We start from the raw sequence: 22,026 nt of genomic DNA, 5'->3' as shown, positions 1-22,026 counted from the left end.
AAATATAAATATATATATATATATTATATATATATATATATATATATAATATATATATTATATAATTTATTAAACTTTAGCAAATTAGGCTTCATCAAAGCAGCAACACACTCATTTAAACCAGACAGGTCACAAAATTAAAAATGAGGCAACGGAAACTCAGCAGAAACTCAGCACAGAGAACTGTCAATGCAAGGAAACATGGTCCTGAACTACAAATTATGAATATAACATTTCACCAATCAGCATTGAAACATGTGCTATTTTAAAATGTGCCTATTTACAGATTAATGGGATACATGTGCCTGTCGGGGCGCGCAGATTTTTTTAATCCTCGGTGGCACTGAAGAGAGGGCAACTCGCAAGTCCTGTTCAACAGACAGCCGTGACCTGCTGTTGTTCTTCATATAAGTCAGAGTAGAGAACGCCAGCTCACACAGGTAGGTAGTGGGAAAATGAAGTAGTTGCTCAATCGCGTGGTGGGAGATGCTTGGGTACTCCGATGCAGAAGCCAACCAAAACTGATCCAGTGGGAGCTCACTGAATTTGAGTTTCAGTGTGCGGTCCACACGGAGCTCTGCGCACTCCTCTCTCTCTTTCATGGAGAGCTTCTCTGTGGAGGATTCCTGGTGGAATGGGTCTTGGATCCAGTCATAGTCCTCGATGTCAGCCACACGTGGAAAATACTGCTCAAACCTCTCTTTTAAGGTCTGAAGGTGTTCCGCATACACAGCGCGCTCCTTAGCTGCCTGCGGCGCAGCTGATGTCAGCGGGAACATGTCCATGGAGCCCTGCTCCAAAGCCTCCTGCCACAGGAGAAGTTTGCCCATAAACCCACGAATCTTATCTGTGGACGATAAAATGTTTTCATTCCTTCCCTGAAGCTTGGCGTTTAACTCGTTCAGATGCCCAAATATGTCTGCGAGGTAAGCCAGCCTGGCGCACCACCTCTCATCCGCGAGCTTGTCTTTATGTGGGACAGCGTTTTCACCTGAAAACTCCAAAAGCTGTTCCCGAAGCTCATAAAGACGGGATAGGACTTTCCCCCGTGACAGCCAACGTACCTCTGTGTGCAGGATCAGGCTTTGGTGGTCGGCTCCCATCTCGGCGCACAGCTGGGAGAAGAGGCGAGATTTCAGGGGCCTTGATTTTATGTAATTCACCATCTGCACGGCCTGATTCAGCACCTCAGTCAACTCCGGGGGCATGGTTTTGGCAACCAATGCCTCTCGGTGCAGAATGCAGTGGTTTGTCACGATATGTGGGTTTTGTGCCCTCACCTTAGCAATGAATCCTTTCACTCTCCCCGTCATGCTCGCCGCACCATCTGTGCAAAGACCGACGCACATATTCCAGGTCAGACTGTTCTCTTTAAAATAGTCATTAGTTACCCTGAATATTTCCTCTCCCGTGGTGTGGCTTTCCATTTCTTTGCAGAATAAAAATGTCTCTTTGATGGAGTCAGCATCAACATATCTGACGTTTGCCAGAAGTTGGGCAGCCCCACTGATGTCCGTAGATTCATCTATTTGGAGGGAAAATCTGCCGCTCGCCTGCAGTTTCTCTGCCAAATGTTCCTCAATGTCTTCGGACATGTCGTCGATTCTTCTTTTGATCGTATTATCAGACGACGGCACTTTCGATAGCTCATTTGCGGCATCTGGACCCAGCATGACACCTGCAAGTATTTTGCAAGCAGGGAGGATGAGTGTCTCCGCTATTGTGTGAGGCTTCTTCTGCTTTGCAATGAGCTCCGCTAGCATGTAACTCGCCTCCATTGCCTTATCAGACACTTTCACAGAATCCAACAAACGTCCTTGCTGCCTCTGGTTCAGATCCCGCGCTCTTCTGAAGTAGTCCAAGTTACTGTGAACATGGGCGGGATGTTTGGTTTCCAAGTGCCTCTTCAGCTTGCTTGGAACCATGTTAGCATTAGCTAACTTCTCCCGACAGACGACGCACTCGGGCTGAGGATTGTTCACATCCCCGGTCCAAATGAAGCCATAAGACAGATAACTGTCATGGTACTGTCTGCTGACAGTTTTTTTCCTCTTCTCTTTCGGTGGTGGGTTGTCGGCAGTCTCTACACTGGTGGTTGCTGGTTTGCTCCGCACAAGAAAGCGCTCCATTTTCCCGCTTGCTTGTTTCTCAGTTTTAATATTGTCCTTCAGCCTTTGATGTGTCACAGTCTTATAAATCCCACCTGCGCAACTGCGTTAACAGCGGAATACGGGGTTCTGTGAGGATTATTTTTTAAATAATCGTTTTTAGGTATAGAGTTTGCCTCTGTATTATGAAATGTGTGCATACAAAGTACTGATATAGTAAATAAAAAAATTATTATTTTTGTGTAGTTGTATATTGCAATAATAACGTATGTTTGTCACAAAATCCCACGGCACACCTGGACTTGCCTCACGGCACACCAGTGTGCCGCGGCACACCGTTTGGGAACCACTGCGTCTAGACAGCGTGGGTAAATTACCGTACAGCCAATAACAATGCGTGACGTCATTGACGTCATTACGTCGTGACGTCACTGGTAAGAGACGGACCCCGAACACATATGGTACCCCGAACACATCTGGTACCGACACCGGCCCCATAAAATCGTGGTTCTATCAGGCCAGGGCCAGGGCTGAACTGGTGACGTCAACACTCTCGACTGCTGATTGGTCAGAGAGAATCGTCACAAGATTGCGCGCGAGATCATCCCTAGCGTCGCATATATATCTAGAAGCAAGCTTGCAGCATTTTTATACACAGCATTTTTGTAAACGGAGGAGCTACAAAAATGGCAACGTCAAAGAAAAGCACACCGTGGTCGACCGAGGAGGTGACGACGTTCCTACATCTCATTGGGGATGATAAAATCCAGCGGGAGCTCGACGGAACAACTCGAAATGTGAAAGTGTTCCAGGATGTCTCTGCACAGATGCCCCGCCTACACTGTGTTGCTACCCCAGGTCCTAAACTGTAATGCAAATGCGCCACGGCCTCGGACGGCCAGCGAGGCAGCCCGAGGCCTGAGCGAGGACGCTTAGGGACGCTTAAACGGGGCTAACCCGCTGCAGTGGAAATGTGCCATAAAAGGTAACAACATTCAACAAAATCTAACTAATCAAATTGTTACACTATAGTTGTTTGTTTAATTTGTACATACATCGTGGTGTAAAGAAGACTGCTCTAAACAATGTTTTATTTAATTCTATCTCTTGGCTAAACCCTATTAAATTAAACTAGAAACTATTACAGACATGATTTAACTGTATCACATAAAATCCCATTTAAAAATGTATTTAAGCAAACACATTTTTCCCTGGAGAAAAAGAAAGCCATAATGCGTGCAGCTGTTGCCCCAGATACAACAATGTGTTTTTGGATGAGGAAAGAAAGTCAGAGAGATGATGACTGGTGGGAACCAGAATGAAAAGAGAACTTTTAATTGTCTCTAGATTTCTCCCTGTGAACAGAGTGGGCAGACCATTCCATATTTTTACAATCCTGGTAACATCTTTAAATAATACTAAGCTCTTGGAATAGTTTCCACTTAGCTGGTACTGCTAATCACATATAAGATGTGCATGCCTTTCCCCTAAGTAGGTATATCTATTATAGATTACCCTTTGCTCCACTGATACATCATACATTAACCTTTGTCAACTGACAAGTCATTAACCGGCCTATTTAACTGAGATGCATACAGAGATGCATTTACCAACCTTTACTCTACAATATAACTTCAGATTGTTCTGGGTGTGCTTCAGTGGCCTCACCTGGGGCTGGCTACATAGCGAGAAACAAATCTGGGGATTCTTGGTGCTTTCATGACCCCTCTGGTCTGAGAAAGGCATATATTTCTGCGTCCTTCCGCTCCATGACAGTGACACGGTAAAAGGTCAAAGCCCCTGAGCGTGCCGCTGAGCTGGCAGAGGAATTAAGAGGCCTGCTGAAAACCTGCCCCACGCAGCTTTCATGGCTCAACGCTCTCTTCCCATGTTCTCCCCAAGCAAACACATTGCATTTGCATACCACCCTGCTGATACCACCCTAGACAGAAATCACAGAACAAAAGAGATTATACAAGGGTGAAACGCAGTGTTATCCTGTGTTTGTGTATGCACATGTGTGAGGAGTTAAAAGAAAAGGAGATATTGGAAACACATTAAAATAGATATGGTAATGAGAAAATGTGAGACTTTACACCTTTAGTGCTCCCTCTCTCCATGTTAAGATATATTGGAGGAAAGCATTTTGAGAATAGAGAATAGGGAATAAAGGGCAGTTGAGCGAAAAAGCATCACGTCTGATTCCCTCAAGCCCTCGCATGCAGCCATTATCCTTCTTGTGTACGATTCTCTGATGCCTCATATGCTCTGGTAAAGTGCTCCTCTCATTAAAAAACAATGTGATATCTACAATTTCTAATTAAATAGGACATTATCTCAAAGACAAGCTGGAGTGGAATGAGGCCCTCAAACGAGTTATGAAAAAGACTAGCTGCTCATAGCCTAATCATGCTTATGTTGATCTCAATGGTGTCTTTGCAATCAGCTGATACTAAGGAATAAAGCTGGGTTATTACAAAGATAATCTATCCAAAGGGTTGGTTATGTTTTAAAAAAAAACGATTGATGATTTGAGAAGTGCTACTTTGCATACGAGAAAACCCATGAGTTTTGAGACATTTAATGGAAAATAAATGTGGTCTGAATAGGCCTTTGTTTTCTTCTTACCATTCAAATGGTTTCCATCCTTACACAGAATCCTCAAGCAGCGAGTGATTTTGAAATAAACGGCTTTGGCTGCAAGAAAAATGGCCTGTCACCTTTACTCAGGTAAAGATAAGCTAGACAGTAAGGAGGCAAAAGATATCTGTACCAAACAGATTAGAGCTGAACAAAAGAAGTGCTATATAATATAATGACGTACACAGTATACTGGGAATCAGATCTCAGCTGAAATCTATTTGAGCACTGGAAATACCAAGACTATACAGCAGGTTCTCTTCCGCATCATTCGCTTTTCTTATCCATTATTGATTTAGTCTGTCCGTCCACACAGGGATCTCGATGATGTCATTTGTTTCAGCAACACAACCTGCTTCTCTCAGTGAGGGAGCTGCAATGTCCTAGTTCCTTTTTTTTTTTCAGGACAGTGTTCTAACACAGCGCAGAAGGAGCATCCTGTTTCCGCTGCGCCTCGGCCCTGCTGGCAGCCCGAGCGGCTCATTGGCCTGAATATTCCTGCGAACACTAAGTGTTTCGCTGTCAGCTCACATCACATGCATCAAACATGATGGCTGCTTCCCGTGTGTGTGACTGAGCACAAGAAGCAAGTAGTAATGGGTTAAATCAGCTGAAATACCAGTGAGGGCAGACGGGGGGGGGCTCCATTAGGAAGAACAGGTATAACAGAAGATGTCTATGTTTACATCAGAGTGCTCCATGCAGCTCACAGACAGACTAGTCCCATAACTGTTTGAAAATGTCTCTTCAACCAGGGGAGGAAACTTAATCCAGCAAGTGCAATCCTTTCTTTTTGTGGGATAACATATTTTATCCCACAAAAACTGTAGCTTATTGATGTGAACATTATTAAATTAAATTAAATTGTGCCATCCCACAAGCATCAGTGAAAAAAAGACCCTAAAAGCACCTTTCCTGTCGCAGTGCCATGAGGCCACTTTGGCATCGAGGCCAGCGTGCCATTCATGGAGAGATGACAAGGACACAGCCCTGATGACTTCTTCCCGCACCAGGCTGCCTGGACCTGATAAAGACACACAATTACACAGCTCCATTTATCTCTCAGGGTCAATCCCATCTCTACCTGACGATAGTAGGAACTCTCATGCACCAAACCGGAGTTCAATTTCAGATAACATTGTCTCCGTCATTTCATTCAGCAGTTTGCGAACTGTAAATGTGTATTGCAATGAACCTGAAAAAATTGTGGAAGATGAAAGAGGGGATTTGACATTGTCAGCATGGCTAACCTCCTGAAGGAAGATCACGAGAGCTCAGCAATTATGTCTCCACCCCTCACGCAATTATTTCTTATGGGTTCTTTGATAACTGGTGTTAACCCATGCTGTATTTTTAAATAAATGAATACTCAGATTCTTCCTTTAAAAACAACATCTATTTAATTTAGAAGTTGCAGAATTTAACTTGTTAGTCTAGGTACTTGTTTTTTTTGTGTGGATTTGTTAAAGTCTTCCTTAATGGCTTAGAACACGTTTTTCTGTTTTAACAAATTTCAACAGTTGAGATTCTGGTCTTTCTCAAGGCGGAATTAATTTGATAACAGAGACTACAGAAAAGTTAAGCTTATGTTGTTAGCCACTCCCAAAATCTAAATGTACTAGGGGACCCCCTAATGACACAAAATCATAAGCAAAGAGTGTAAATTGTTATCGATTATGGACCATGACAAATCTAATTTCGTCTCAATTTCCCAAATATCTTCTGTTTTTCCCTGGAGTTGAACATTTTTTTGAGATCTTTGGAGAAGTTGAAGAAAGGGACCTGGATATATTATTGACCATATGGATTGATGTTGTGGATTGAGGTAGACATGTCCAATGAAGGCTAGAGAAACATTTCTACTGTAAATCAACTGCATATTAGCTGTTACATTCAACAGTAACACATAAGGGCTGAGGTGTGTTATTGTTACAACAAGTGATGGGCTACGGTTGGAGTAAGAAGCTGATATTTGAGCAAAATACATTTAAATGATTGTAAAGCATGTAAGTAGAAAATATATTGACATGCTATTCATGAGCAGTAATGCAGAAGTTTCAGAATCCTGATTTGCATTGTAATTTTCTTCTGAGATGCAATTTATATTCATAGACCTTTAAAGGAGCTGTTACACCATAGGAGGCAGGTTTTCAAAGCGTATTAACTTAGTGTTCAAGATCCTTTCCCAGATTCATATTTGACAAAATAAATTATTGTAGGAGTATGATTCAGTTTGAATAGCTGTTAAGTCAAATAGATTTCGACACACAGCTACATTTAAGATTTTTAAAAACCAGTGGGTGTATTGCTAAAACATCCTAAAGCTTAAAGTAGCCCCCTAAATGGCTAAGTTTGGTAAAATGACAAAAAATAAAGGGGCATGTCAGTCCCAACAAGTTTGTTTTCTTAGAGTAATTCATACCGAGTGCTAAAAGTAGGTCTTACGTTTCAAAAAAGTATTGTCACTTAACCTGCTCACACAAGAAGCTCTTTAGCAGAAATGTTGCAAGGAACTTTTAATGCCATATTAATAATAATAAATTCGATTTTTAAAGCACCTTTCATTGCTAAAAGCAATCCTAAGGTGCTACAGGAGGCATGATAAAAACAAACAAAATAAACAAAAGTTTAATCAAAAGCTTTTTTAAAAAGAGAGGTTTGTAGGCCTTTCTTGAAGGCGTCAGTGGTCTGGGGAGTCCTCAGGTGGTCTGTGGAGTCCTTAGGTGGTCTGGGGAGTCCTCAGGTGGTCTGGGGAGTCCTCAGGTGGTCTGTGGAGTCCTTAGGTGGTCTGTGGAGTCCTCAGGTGGTCTGGGAGGGAATTCCACAGGTGAGGAGCAGCTGCACAGAAAGCCCGATCCCCCATCGTCCGGAGTTTGGTCCTCGGGGGGGCGAAGCCAATGGTTGGTTGTGGAGCGGAGGTTGCGTGTGGAGGTTTGTGATGTGAGAAGTTCCTTCAGGTATGGAGGAGCTTTCCCGTGGATGCATTGATGGGTCAGTACTAGTGCGATCTTGTATTAGATCCTGAATGAGACAGGAAGCCAGTGGAGGGAATGAAGAACGGGTGTGATGTGGTTGTATTTTCTCACCCTCATCAGGATCCTAGTAGCACGCTAGGAGTCCCGATGAGGAGAGCGTTGCAGTAATCGAGCCTTGAGGAGTTGTTCAGCATCTGACAGGGAGAGTCTGGGACGGAGTTCTGCAATGTTCCTGAGGTGGTATAAGGAGGAGGTTTTGCAAAGGTGTTTGATGTGGGTGTCAAAGGTCAGATGTCTGTCAAATCTTACACCCAGGTTGGTAACTGCTGTGGAGAGGGGTATGATTTGGCCAGAAAAGGTAATGTGGGTTATGGGGGATGACGACCTGGTTTGGTGAGCCAACTAAAATAGCTTCCGTTCAGCTATTAAGCTGCAAGAAGTTTTGTTGCATCCAAGCTTTTATCTCCTCAATGCAGGTGTTAAGGAAACATACTATATGTTCTTATCATTACTTACAATCACTCTTATTATTTTCAATGGTTAAACAGTCTTAATATAGCCCCTGATGTTCCCATCCCCGTGAAAGTACAGAGGGACTTGCAGAAGCTTTCGCTGATGTAGCATCTTTGAAAACAGTAAGTGTAAGGTAAACTCACCACCAAAGGTTTATGTCGCCTGATGACATAAAACAGAGATCTCCTCCACATAAACAGGAAGCTCATCCTACACCATCAATTATGCAGCAAAGTTGGTCTCCTGGTACCAACAAAAAAACTCCGGAACTTGCTCTAGGTGAGTTGTGGTGGGCGTGTGAAAGTGCTTGTGTAACTCTTTGTGAATATTATTATTCACATTATTTATTTCAGCATGCAACAATTCACGATGAAGATCTCTATTTGGTACAGTGCATTTCCCAAGATGTCTTCTCCTCCACGGAAATGTGAATTTGCATTTCACCTTGAGTTTTCAATTTATGAATAAGCAAAACAGCCCTGGATCAGATAAATTAAATATGTTTTGCATGCGACTGCAAACGTGGATTAACACGGAATTTAAAGCAAGAGCTGACAGGAGCATTTAATAGATTTTCATCTCAGAGAAACAAACTCAAAAACTGCTCGCCTCCGTTTATCTGCTGCCACTATGTGTTTTCTCTGTTCTTCCACACCAGGATGTTTGAGGCAGAAGTCCGTAATTGTTTTGAATCAAGGCTATAGAAGACAATGGTGATGTGATGAACAAGGCTGTCACTGTGATGTGTGTGAATGAACTAAAAGTATTGTTTCAAACTAAAGCTTTTTAATGTACAGACAGTGCTCACTATTGGAGTTTATTATTGAACATGAAACTGCATGTCAACGTTGGGGAGGAACAAAGGAGCTTCTCTACCGATCTTCACTATAATTTCAGTCTTTCATACACATTGTTGCAAAGATGGATTGTGCTGTAGAGTACAATCTCACATTAGATTAATAAAAAGTGAAGGTAAACGGCAGCACTTCAAAGGTCTGATGGTCAGGTGTGAAATTAAACAGGAAACAGACATTACCAAGGGTGGTGCAACACAAAAATGGATCGACCTGACTGCATGCATAATTGATGAAAACATTTAAAGTGTGCGGTGGAATAAATTCGACTGAATATGATAAATCGGTGAATTGGAATGGAAAAGGTTCATGTTATTAAAAAAAATGTTACCTGTCATTGCCATAAAGACAAAAAATTGATGAAAAACATGTTTTCGCAAATGCCAGTCAAATTATGAACTATCGGATCCAAGGAAAATAAAAGATTGGATTTATGTGCTCATAGACGCTGTGTAGCCAGCCCTAGAGCTGAGGGAGATAACCAGAAGAAAACATAGAATGGAAAATAAATGTAATCGAAAAAACAAAATGTAGGCGAAGATACAAGTCAGTTGTCAGTAGGAAAACACATTCCCCACTAGCAGCAATCACAATCCATATATCATACTGAGGACCCATCATGTGTGTCTGCCCTTACTGTATGTGTGTGTGTACCAAAGGGGAAGGGAAATGCAGAGCGTACTGAATTATTGAGTTGAATTTTCACGCGCTGAAGGTCAGTGATCGAGGGGGGAAAAACATACCTGATTAAAAATAGATGTTTTCTTATTGTCTGCCGGGCCAAGCGCTGAAAAATCAAAAATTGCAGAGATGATTATACCCAGAGTCAACACTATCAAAATCATCTCATATGAAAGAATGAACATGGACAAATATGAGACAGGATTGTAACAAAAAGCTGGAGACAACTATGGACAAAATGGAAGTCCATCAGAATAATACACAACTGAAGCTGATATTACTCACTGAAAATCTATGATTATTAAGTACTGATCATGATTTAGGCCTCCATTAGCACATCATAATTGATCTTTAAAGAGCTTCTGAGATTTATACTTCCCTTGTGCAGTGAAACTTTACTCCAATAACAAAGATTTCTCAACCAGGAGAAATCCATTGTGGACTAATTGGATTATCAGTGGAGAATTACAAAGTGATCTCCCAGCGTAGGCAGCAGTCCTCTTAATGAGCTCTGTCCTCGTAAACGCAGCATTGGCCTTCTCTTATGGCCTAATTGATATTTCATTAGAACCTTTCTATTTATGATTTTAATGGCTTGTCCTATCGCAGCACAAGCCAGGGCTGTTAGCGGGACTAGCCGGAGGTTCCTGTTTCCTCGATATATTGTCAGTTTCAATGTGGTTAGGATGGGATCTAATAAAGAAAGCTGGATTTATGCCTTTACCCTTTGGATACTGGTTTACATGAACATGGAGTCATTAAACAGATCTCGATGTCCCTGTCCTTCAAGTACACACACAAAGTTTCAAGTACTAGTAAAAAATGTGTTCAACGCTACTCACTTCATGTCAGTGCTCAGCCAGAACACAGGACTTGTCACTACTCACATCTTTTATTAAGCACTGACTTTGTCACTACAAATATTGTGGCCAGCAATTTTACAGGAAATTATATTTTCCTATTAAACTGCAGGGGTAAGGAGGTCAAATAAAGTAAACCTAGAAGGCTCCTTGAATGGTCCCGTTTCTAGAGTTGGGAAGTTGTCCTCACACCTTCAGTGTGATCATAAGCTTTAAAGGGGACCTATTATGCATAATGCACTTTTGTACGTCTTTTATACATGAATATGTGTCCTCCCCGGTGTGTCAGGGAACCCACCAAGTGTCACAAAAACACAACCGTCTCTCTTTTCCTCCATACCCAAATCTCTAAAAACAGGGCTGGAATGGATCTGATACAGACTGATACAGATTTGAAAATAGTCTGACGTCAGTGACGAGGAGCTCCGCCTATATGGCCAACTCTACACCTATCAGGGGAATGAGAGGTTGCCGTGGCATGGTGACAGCATGGTAACATGACGCTCGTAACTCGGCCCCCTCCTTTGCAGGGGGGCGTGGTCAGCTGCAGCGCATGCAAAGGCAGGGTGGAGGAGAGGAAAATAGAGCAAGATGAGGCATGGCTAAAATGCATGATCTGTTTGGTATTTTGAAAAAAATACCTTACAATATATTATTCAAATATAGCATGATAGTTCTCCTTTAAGTCGTAAAAAAACACACACTATTTGTTTTTTTCATCTATCAGATTGTCAAAACAATATTCCCTTCCAAGTTTATATAAAACTCAGGCAATTAATTTTTCCGTAATCCTGCTTGGCTGACGATAAAACTTCCCAACATGAGCCCATTTAATTAAATTAAACCTTAAACAGAGCAGGTTGGTTGTTTAAAGTACCCTCTGAAAATGACAATAATCACAGTATTGAGGGTTTTAGCAGTTTTTGGGGTTTCCCATCAAAATGTTTCCTCATTGTATGACTAGTAAGTGGTTCCTATCATTGGGCTTGCCTCATCAAGACTTAATTTGACGCAATGCATCTCCACCCTCGTTAGGGGTTTGGCCTGACAAGTGATGGCTCTCCTTGCCAGACATGACACCACCTCCAGCTGCAGACCCCCATCACTTCCTCTTTACAGCTTGATGAATGCTAATGGTGGACGCAGAGCTTGTACACTGGAGTGCAGTCAGATATGTTGGAGGTGGAGGTCAGGGCGAGGGTTAGTGTGCAATGAAGGGTAACTGTTAAACTACTTAATAGATGTATCCTGCCAAAAAATCCCTCCTCCCTCCCTGCACCTGTCCTGAGCTCCTGGACCACCGGACTATTCCTCACGCTCATTCATTTGCTTGGTGGACAACAAGATGGACTGTAATGGCTCCACGGACGTTTGGAGAATCAGTGGGTGGCTCTTCGATCCCGCAGGCCTCATTTAGTGTTTATCCATGGGAAAAAACTGGAGCACAGTTAGCTAAAATAGTGTAATATGATACCTGCGCTACATGCTATGCTATATCTTTGAAGACTTTCACACATGTTGCCTCACTTCTGACAGAGTGGAGATGCAGTCCATCACTCAGTAACAAGCACCACACTGGAGAAGCATCATTACAAGCAGAGGCCAGTCCTCTAATGACTCGCATAGAGCTTGTTCTGTTTGAAGACTTATGAGTGTGGTTGCTTGTAGGGAGTGTCCACAGATACAGTGCAGTGGGGGAGTAAGGAGCAAGGCTTGGCATAGTGGGTTTGCTCTGATCAAAGGGACGGGACTTTGATGAATGCAGTTCATTAGGCACACCCGAGTGGGTCTAAGGGGGAGGACTGAGGGACATCAAGGGATGGATACAGCCAAATAAGAGATAGAGAAGTAGGGAGAAAGAATAAGAATTATTGAAGGGTAAGATGAGTAATATTATGCAACAATATGGAAACATCATCTTTACAGTCAAACCAATTTCGATTGCATCTTTGCATTCAGTTTCCATTATATTTCCAAAATGGCCACTGGGTGGAGACAGCTGTCTTGTGAGTGAAAGCTCCCTCTGCTCTGTGCCTCACCCACAGCATGAGTCTAAGCATTACCCTGACCGGCAGCATTTTCTGTATTAATCTAAAACAAATGGGGTAGTATGTCAGTAAGTGCGGGGAATTACGTGTTAATCTGAGGAAATGAATAATGAGCAGCCATTATAAACACAGACACTCTGTGGGCAAAACCAACTGCCCTACAAGGCCACCTGACTGATTGTTTTATGGATGGAGGCTGACGTGCACAAAATGGGGAATGACAGATGAACTCATCCTCCGCTCATTAATACCTACAACTGGATTATGAGGTTAAACTCTGCTTCCTCTGTCACAGCAGAAGGCTCGGCAACAGATGCTGGCGTAAAGTATCCGTGAGTCATTATTGTTTTAAAGGCTTAATGAGGTTCAGAGGCAGATTTCTGTGACTATCAGAAGGAAAAACAGCAATACTGTACACATTGATTTGGTATGCATACATCGTTGCAGAAAAACACGTAGAGAGACCCAGATGTGCCGAGAAGTCTTTCTAAGGCACATGAGATTTAATTTTAGAGATATGAATACCATTTCAAATCTATTGCTCTGAAATTAAATCGACAGAGAGCAGAAAATGGGGAATCTGTGTTAAGAGTGTTATTTAAAAAGTTCCCTGCTGCTCATAGAGGCTTTTCCCATATATTCAATTCAATTCCGTTGCAATTCAATTTCATTTTATTTCACCAGGGTAATCCACTCACTATCTCAAGCACTTTCTAGGGAACCCTATGGCTATATATGAGAAACAATACACAAGCCAAGAAAACACAGGACCCAGAACAATGAAAAATATATCAAATAAAAACAACAGTTTGCAAACTAAATCACCACTATAAGGGTTAAAGGTAGTATATTTACATGCATACATACATACATACAGTATATTATGCACTCAAATTCTTAAAATGACTAGACAGCGTGTTATTTTATATTTTGAGTGCTGTAGTTACATTTACACAATGTTTTCAGCTATTTAGATTTTAGCCGTTGAAAGTTTACAGAGAAACAAGAGCAAAGGTTAGCCTTTAGCTCGTAGCCCCTCCATCCTGTGTGCCCTGTAAACACCGTTTCATCACGACACTGATTTATTTAGTGTACTACTGGTTTGGATCAGACAGTTCCTTTTTTCCGGAAATCTCTGCCGGAAATTAGGCTCCTGAACAATAATGTCTATGTTATCCTAACCTGGGGGAAGCTCACTGCAATACTAAACTCCCATGAACCACTACTTATATATATATTTACACACATTTAAGGATACCTATGGAAAAATACCATTAGTGGCTTGAGTAGGGAAACTAATGCCCATTCCTCAGGTTTATATATTTATTTTTGTTTAAATCGAAAGCACACACAGATATTTAAAAGCCTGTCTATTCAGAGTCTTTAAGAATAAAGGCCTGATAATGGTAGGCGTAGGTGTGAAATGTATATTATCATGTTCCTTTGATGTGGACTGGCCAGGCGATATTCAACCCCATTATACAGCATTTTCACAATCTTAAGCTGCCTCAGTTTATTCAAGCCGGAGGAGTGTTAAGCAAACAGAATGACAGGCAATTAGCATCCCATGACTTCATCTAAATTACTTGTTAATTATGTGATAATGAGGACTTAGACTCGTTCATATGATGATGCTATAGGAATTATGTGGGGTAAAATGTGAAAGCAAAGATGCATTAGTATTATGCTGCAAAGACAATGAAGGGATGAAATAAAAAAAATAAAAACAAATAACGTATTCTACATGAGTGTCTTTTGTTGAAATAACATTGTTTCAGTCCACATTTCATGGAGTAGCGTGCTTGTTGTAAGATTTAGAATAAATTAAATGTCAAAAAGCCAATTGGAAAGCTTTCTTAGAAGCAACATCATTTGCACCACGAAGGCTGTGCTTTTGCTTTTTGAGATGGATCGTTCGTATGACAAAAAGGGAGGGCCTGAGCACCTCGGAGGGATAACATGGAACCTCTTTATTTTTTTGTACGCACAATTAACGGAAGATTTTCTCCTCCTTTCTTCTAAAAGGGCATCTCACGAGTGATAAACTCCGGAAGCAAAACGGTTTGGTAATCCACTGAAGTGGTTTGAGGGAGCATGTGGAGGGTGGGTCATAAACTGCAGAGATGTATAGTTCATATTTCTGGATGTGAGATAAAGATAGCCAGGGTGGTTGAGAAAAGGAGACATCAAAGGAAGGAGGAAGAAAGAGAAGGAGGCAGGCTCACCAACTGTAGTGTTCGCCTCTTGTACTCTGATGCTACTTTCCACTGAGTGCTGTGGTTGATGTGGGATGGTGATGCTAATTCTCCACTTCCTAAGGTTAACTTCTGATCAGCACCAGTTAAAGCACACCTGGATCTCCAACTGTACTTCCTGACAGATCAATGTTACAATGGCATTTATTAAACCAAGCCTTTGCAGCGTTGTGTTTATGAAAACGTGTCACGTGACAAACTTATGTCACAAATTTCATAGCAACAACACACAAGTCATATGGAGATGTTCAAGTATCTGATGCAAGAGGAGAGAACTAAAGTTTGAGAGGACTTAAGGTCAGTGTCTGTATCTATCTACTAAGCCAATAGGCTTGTTTATGGTATGTTTATGTTTATGTTTACATGGTAAAATGTATATGGTCTATAGTAACCATTAAACAGTGAAGTAATCCCAAAGCTGTCATGAATACACATCACAGATAGATGATCCTGGACATTGAAGGATAATCTTTTGCAGCAGTCTGGAAAAGGTGACGTAGTCAGAATTTCCCTTTACATAGAAACTGTGACAGTTTGTTAAATATTCTCATTTGTTGTCTTAACCAGAGTCAGATGGGAAGATCAATATCAGTTTCATCTGATTCACTACAAAGAGAGGTCTGGGACATGTTAAGCCTGAAACAATTAATCACTAAAAAAAAATCTTCTTTTTAGATGCCAAAATTAAACTTCAAGTATTTCTTATTTATAAATACTAAAAACACTGTCCTTGTAAAACAGAAAATGGTTAATATGAAGACTCCACACATTTATGCCTGGAGAAAAACATATGTTTTATGTATGGTTGTTTCATGGTGCCCTCCTTCATCAAGATAACTTCAGAAGAAGCCATCTTTTTTTAGCAGAAGAGAGTGTCATGAAGAGCACTGGGTGGTGAAGGCCGTGGCAGCCAAAGAGAGGAACAGGAAATGGGATTCATTCAAGATGATGATTCAAACATGAAGCCATGCTAGAGGCTAGAAAATAGGGGCTACAGCCACTACTACCATTACAAACCTAAATGTCTGACCCAACTGAGTTATCAAGATGCTTCATGGTTAATGTAGACACAAGGTTTTGACAAGGAAGAGCATTTTAGAGAATGTTATCCTCGAGAGACTAACTATAATATATATTACAATGGATTGGGATAATTAAGTTAATACATTTATAAAAATCACTGTCTAGTGAGGCACTACTATAATATTTCAATCCTATCAAAAGATCTTAAATACAAAGATATACTGAGTATGTCATAGTCACTACGTTCTATAGGTCAGTAAAGATCTTTATTATCATGCTCTAACCCAAAAGAGAGCATGGCTATAACTGTTTAATTGTTAATAGTTTATTGACTGATTCTGTTAATGTAAATCCTCAGTTGACTTGCTTCCTACTATGAGGCAGTCAGGGTGCCGATTGGGGGGAAAAGGGGGATTCACTCAACACACTGCAGGAGAGCAGGAACATAGGTTCTCAAAACCAGATTCTCCACTATTAAAGTCAGTCTTCCTTTTCATTGTGAATGTGACAGATATGGCAAGCACAGATACAATTACACCATTTAGTGAGACAATCACAACCCTGTCAGTCAGGATTATACATATTGCAGATATTGCATCTCATTAGGAGGGTTACCTGAGGGACCTCGATTCACGAAAAATAGACATGAATGTGTGAATGACAGTAAGAAGTGAAGGTCTGCGACAACTGATACAAGATCAGCAGATTCCATTGCAGCTCCATAGCCAAATCTCTGTTGTGTAGCTCAGAGCTGAACTGCCAGTATTGTGTCTGCACTCATTCATTGAAGCGTAATCCCATATTGAGGAGTAATCCACAGGCTGAGCAGTCAAAGAGAGCTCTCCTTTACTCAGCCAAGCCTAACTGAGGTGGCTGAGGGAATTTTAGTGGCACTCCCCACTCTGTCTGCAGGGTCAATGAGAGGTGAAAATAGACCGGAGCACTCTCAAGGTCTATACACTGGTTAAACTTCACACACACCGAGAGCACAATGTCAGATTTCAGGGACGTACACAGAGGAAAGGTTGCAGTAGGACATCGTTGGAATTTTGATTAGTTGGCATTTGTTGTTTGCTCAGCAGAAAACACTGGGGGCCGCTCTGAACGCATACGTGTGAAGCATGAAAACACACGTTCTTATCTCAAGGCAAATGATAGACTGATTGACTTGTTCTGCATGCATCATTCATAATTTTGACTGTCGGGAAAAATATATATTCTTTGGAGGGAAATTCCCCACATCAGCATTCTGCTGTAATTTCCTGCAACGCTCGAGACATGCCACAGTTGAATGGCAGCCTAAATTGCAGCAGGGAGCATTACCTCCGAAAGGTGCCTTGCTAGCTCTTAGACAGGGCTATTAGCACTGGAGTGAGCCCAATGATACGGCGGCCCCCAGGGAGCAGGGGAGAGGAGAGGCTGTAATGATGACAGTCACCACCACTCTCCATCTATTTGTGCTTCTACTCAACTGAGCTGGTACATGTAAGACATCAATAAAACTGGATTTGCATATCTGTACTTTATTTCAATTGATATAACATGCTATATATCATGTGAGTCCCATATCAAAGCAAACTATGAGCATAATATACTATCACCTACATCCAGTGCCATTACATCTATAATGGTATATATAATGGCTTGATTGTGGGTCACAGAATCATCAACCCTGTCAAGAAAGTGTAATAGATATTTATATTAAATGTTACTAATAGATCAACTAACTAGTGTTTAATGCAAACGGAGTAGCTTGCTGTAATTAAACCTCTACTGGGCATTTGAGGTTTTTAGACAGCAACTTAACTGTGTTGTGATCCATTTAATCATACAGACTAACTGCTGAACAAAGTGGAGCATTTAGCTGCTAATGAGCAAGATTGTTTCCCTTAAGAATCAGTGGAGACGAAAGAAGAGAGCTTAAGAAATACACATGTTGGATCTTACCATCCTCATGTGTACAGAAACACCACGCCAAATAATGTCAATAATGCTCTGTATGTGAAATCAACAATCTGTTTGCATGCTTGTATGTTAAACATATCAACTTTATAGGGTGATAATATGTCACTGATGTGTTTCTACAGCTAACAATACTGCAGGTTTAAATGATATTTAATCAGCCAGTTTGTCGGGAAACCCTAAACACGGACGAAGAATTAGCACATGCTACTTAAAAAAAGGTCATTCATTTTGCAAAATTATCGACAAAAAACAACTTGTGGCACAATATGACACTCGCGCTCATCCCTGGCTGCTGAGCTTTAAAAGCCTTCTCACCTTGCCTGGCAGAGACTGTAACACCTGCAACACGCTCTCTCTCTGTCTTATCAACATTAACCAGACACCAGCCGTAACAAACAACCTGTAATCCTCTTAAAAGCTGTAGAGAAACACTGGCTCTACCTTCTCATATCACCATTAACAGAGAGCGACAATAATTCTCATACATTTAAATACAATACTTATGTCACTTGTTTTTTTTTCTAGCATTTTCCTGGCTTCATGGATACGGGATCAATAGAACTCGCAATCCATGGACATTGAGGAATACATTTAAGCTATATTGCCGTGACATTAGAGAGGATGATGAATATTTCAGGACCTGTTTGCTCAAATTGGAGTTAATTTCATGGAGTGAAACAGTATAGCTTTCTCCCAGACTTGTGGGAGAGCCTCACACACAACCTGCATCTGTCGGTGTGTGTGTGTGTGTGTGTGTGTGTGTGTGTGTGTGTGTGTGTGTGTGTGTGTGTGTGTGTGTGTGTGTGTGTGTGTGTGTGTGTGTGTGTGTGTGTGTGTGTGTGCGCTACTAATGACCTTGAGTATCTCCTGCATGCCTGCCACTGTCACCAGGCTGGCACAATCTTTGATTAGGAGTAATTAATGCTCTCACATCTGGTGGGAGCTCCCTCATTCCTTCTTAAATTTGCCCGTCTCTCGTTTTTCACTCATGCCCTCCATCTACCCTCCTTTTAATTTCTTTAATTTCTCTACTTCAAAAATCATTCAGGGAATCACTGATTACCTAACGTGTGTCTTCAGAGTTGAAGATATTTTCCATGCCTCCCTTAGTTGAACTTAACAGAGGTTTGAGTGTCAGTTTTAATATGAGGTAGTCTCTGTCATTGTCATCTCAGCTGTCGCTCAGCTTTTGATCTGCTTCTCCTGCTAACCCGTGCTGCTTGGATGTGAGAGACATGAAACGGCTGTTTTCTGGCAACCTGAGCAAAGCAAGTCCCTCGGCAGTGATCCTTAACCAGTTTGGCCTCTCCCAGGAATTACACATCACATGCTCACAGGAAAAAAAGGAATTTGAGGAAAATAAACAGTTGGCTCGGGGACGTCTCCCCTCAATTACCATCAACAGATGTGAATCCTGGTCGACACGGCAGGGGGAAACTGTGGAGCAATGCATCTTGTGAGGCAGGTTTCTATTCAAATATAGCAACAAATGTTTTCTTGATTTTAGAAAATCTGCAAAGAAAATGTACGTTTAAGGGCAGGGTGTAAGTAATACGTTTGCTTTTTCAGGACCGTCTAACATAGAAAAAAAATCATACATGTATAAATAAACTTAAATTCTCTCTCAAACCCAGCAGAGGCAACTCCCCTGGTTACAAAACGAGATTGTAAACAAGTGACCCCACTTTTTACTTTCCAATATCATTTTCTAAATTATTACAGATTCAAGACTTTTTCAACATACAATGATTGTAAATCGTTGTACGGCAGGATATGCTTTAGGGCGTGGCCACCTTGTGATCGATAGGTCTGTGTTGTTAAGTTGCTGTCCATTTTTGTCTTAAAACTTTCACACTCACGCACTCAGTGTGTTTTTGGTTCATGCAAGTTCATTTCAACATTTGGTCACATGGTTACTCAAGGTAAACCAAGGGTTTTGTTCACACACTGACAACAGTGACTAGTTCGGCTGACACGACCGGCACATTGACCGCACAGCAACACACCCTGCATGCCCCCCCCGCCCCTCCCCTTCCCTGGCTCAGAGCAGAGCAGCTGAGGGCCATGTACAGCCATTATCACTCCCAGCATGGGGCACTGGGGCAGCATGCAGACAGAAAGGGCAGGGGAACTCCTATCTGTAGAAAGCTATTTCTGTACTATATTCATCGTTATTATTATCATCATGGTTTCTTTACAATAATAATAATAATAATAATAATAATAATAATAGATTTAATTGGTTAGCGCTTTTACAGGTGCTCAAAGACGCTTTATAGATATAATGAAGAGAAAAGAAAAGAAAGGAACAACAAATAAATATATAGTTAAAGTTAAAGTCAAATAATACAAAAACAATCACACATTAAAAGCCAGATTGAAGAGGTGAGTTTTTGTGAGTTTTTTGAAGGTGGTGAGGTCGGTGCAGTCTCTGATGGGTTGTGGGAGTGAGTTCCAGAGGGGTCAATGCTCCTTATCAATGCTCCTCCTCGTTGATAAAGAGAACACAGTTTTAGTAGGATATAGTAATACAAAAATGGGTAAGTAGAATTAAAGCACAGATATTAAAGTGTGTTGTGTGATGGTGCTTCTCCGTTAAAAAACTCCAACTTGAGATCACATCATATTGGAAGATTCACCTGCCTTCATTGACATGGCATCATGGTGTCTGATAGAATAAAGCTGAACATTTGGGGGGATTGCATCTAGGGATTCAGTCTAGCAGGGGGTCTTAGTTGAGTTTTTTTTTGGCCTATCTGGAGATGGAGTAGGGGGATTTGCAGAGATAAATATTCAGCAGGGATGCTCACAGGTGAAAGGCTGTCAACGCGTGACTGCATGAATAAACATGGTCCCCTGTCCCTCGGCAATTACTGCCCACAAGCAAGTGGTTGAAGTAATTGACGGCCCAAAACGCTCTCTGAGCCACTGGACTGAGCTGCAAATTGGGTTTCCACCTACATGAAAACTATTAATGGCTTGACCACTGGGCATACTCCCCTTTCTCTCTCTAATGGTCTGTTCTATTAGGCCATCAGCCCTCATGGTTGGCTGTGTGTGCAGAAACGTTTATGCGGCTTCTTTTGTATATTCGTATAACTAAGCGTGTGATAAAATATGTGTTAACAGTGTATTATAGTGTGATGATAAGGAAAGTTTTAAGATTAGAAGTAAACTTTAATGGTTAGTATTTAAATAACCAGGCATTGCTCAGGCAGGGCCTAAAGGATGTTTTGCTTGGTGTCTCAGGGAAGCACCAGACCCAGCAGAACCAGTGTGTGGGCGGCTCCAGGCCCACAGCCGCTCTGTGGCCCATGAACAGGGCTGCTCGGGCTGATAAGAACCAAATCTGTTGGGATCCTTTCAGCCAGAGCTGGCCCTCAATAGCGCTGACCTGCAGTCATAACACAAAGAAAACTGTGGGGTGCTCAGAGGGACACGCTCAACTCTTTGATGCAGCTTTTCTACTTATTCACAGGAAACAATAAATCACTCGCATCAACCCGGAGGAGGTTTGGATTTAATGAAGTGAGTTGGTTCAGAAAAGAATGAGGGATATTTTTGCTGTGGCAATGGCATTAATGTTTCAGGGAGAGGAGAGGTGACGATTCAATTTAGAAGTCCAGTCTTTTCTCTATCACTGAATGAGAGCTAATACATCAATAGCACGGTGCGTAATTAGAGGTTCCAGGCTATCTTGAGATGGATCAAGACATTAGCAGCCACAGGCAAAGGAAATGAACTGAGCCAAAATCATTTATATTGTTCATACAAATTGAAGCTGAAAGCAGTCGTCCATAGTGCAGCTCCGCATTGTTCTGAATTCAGAAAGGCAAATGAGAAAAGACCTGCATTCCTATTAAGAAAAATCTACACCTAGTTGGATTTCAGAGCACATTTAAATAGAATAAATAAAACTGGGAAATCTAAAACTAATCAAGCCTGTTGAATTATGCAGTAAGGTGTGCTCTGCGCTTGACCAGCTATTTCTACAGACTCGGGCATTTTTTCCCCCTTTCTTCTTGATTTATTTGATTATATAAAATGGAGGACAAAAGGAGGAATGGGCATGGGCAGCAGCTGTATGGTAGCCACACATCTAAA

At 41.5% G+C, this 22,026-nt stretch overlaps 1 protein-coding gene across 1 annotated transcript; it reads right to left on the bottom strand.

Annotated features, from left to right (window-relative positions):
- Positions 1–287: 287 nt before the first annotated feature.
- On the bottom strand, positions 288–2,129 carry LOC307046441 (zinc finger BED domain-containing protein 5-like; the record flags this gene model as incomplete). Its single annotated transcript, XM_079692837.1, has 1 exon — positions 288–2,129. The coding sequence occupies one exon, from the start codon at positions 2,127–2,129 to the stop codon at positions 288–290; it is 1,842 nt and encodes a 613-aa protein (XP_079548963.1).
- Between the last annotated feature and the right edge of the window lie 19,897 nt (positions 2,130–22,026).

Source organism: Notothenia rossii, assembly GCF_949606895.1.
Source record: "Notothenia rossii genome assembly, chromosome: 7".
In the NCBI taxonomy this organism is placed as follows: Eukaryota; Metazoa; Chordata; class Actinopteri; order Perciformes; family Nototheniidae; genus Notothenia; species Notothenia rossii.
Note: the sequence above shows the minus strand (reverse complement) of the source record. Positions and strands in the feature narration are given on the sequence as shown.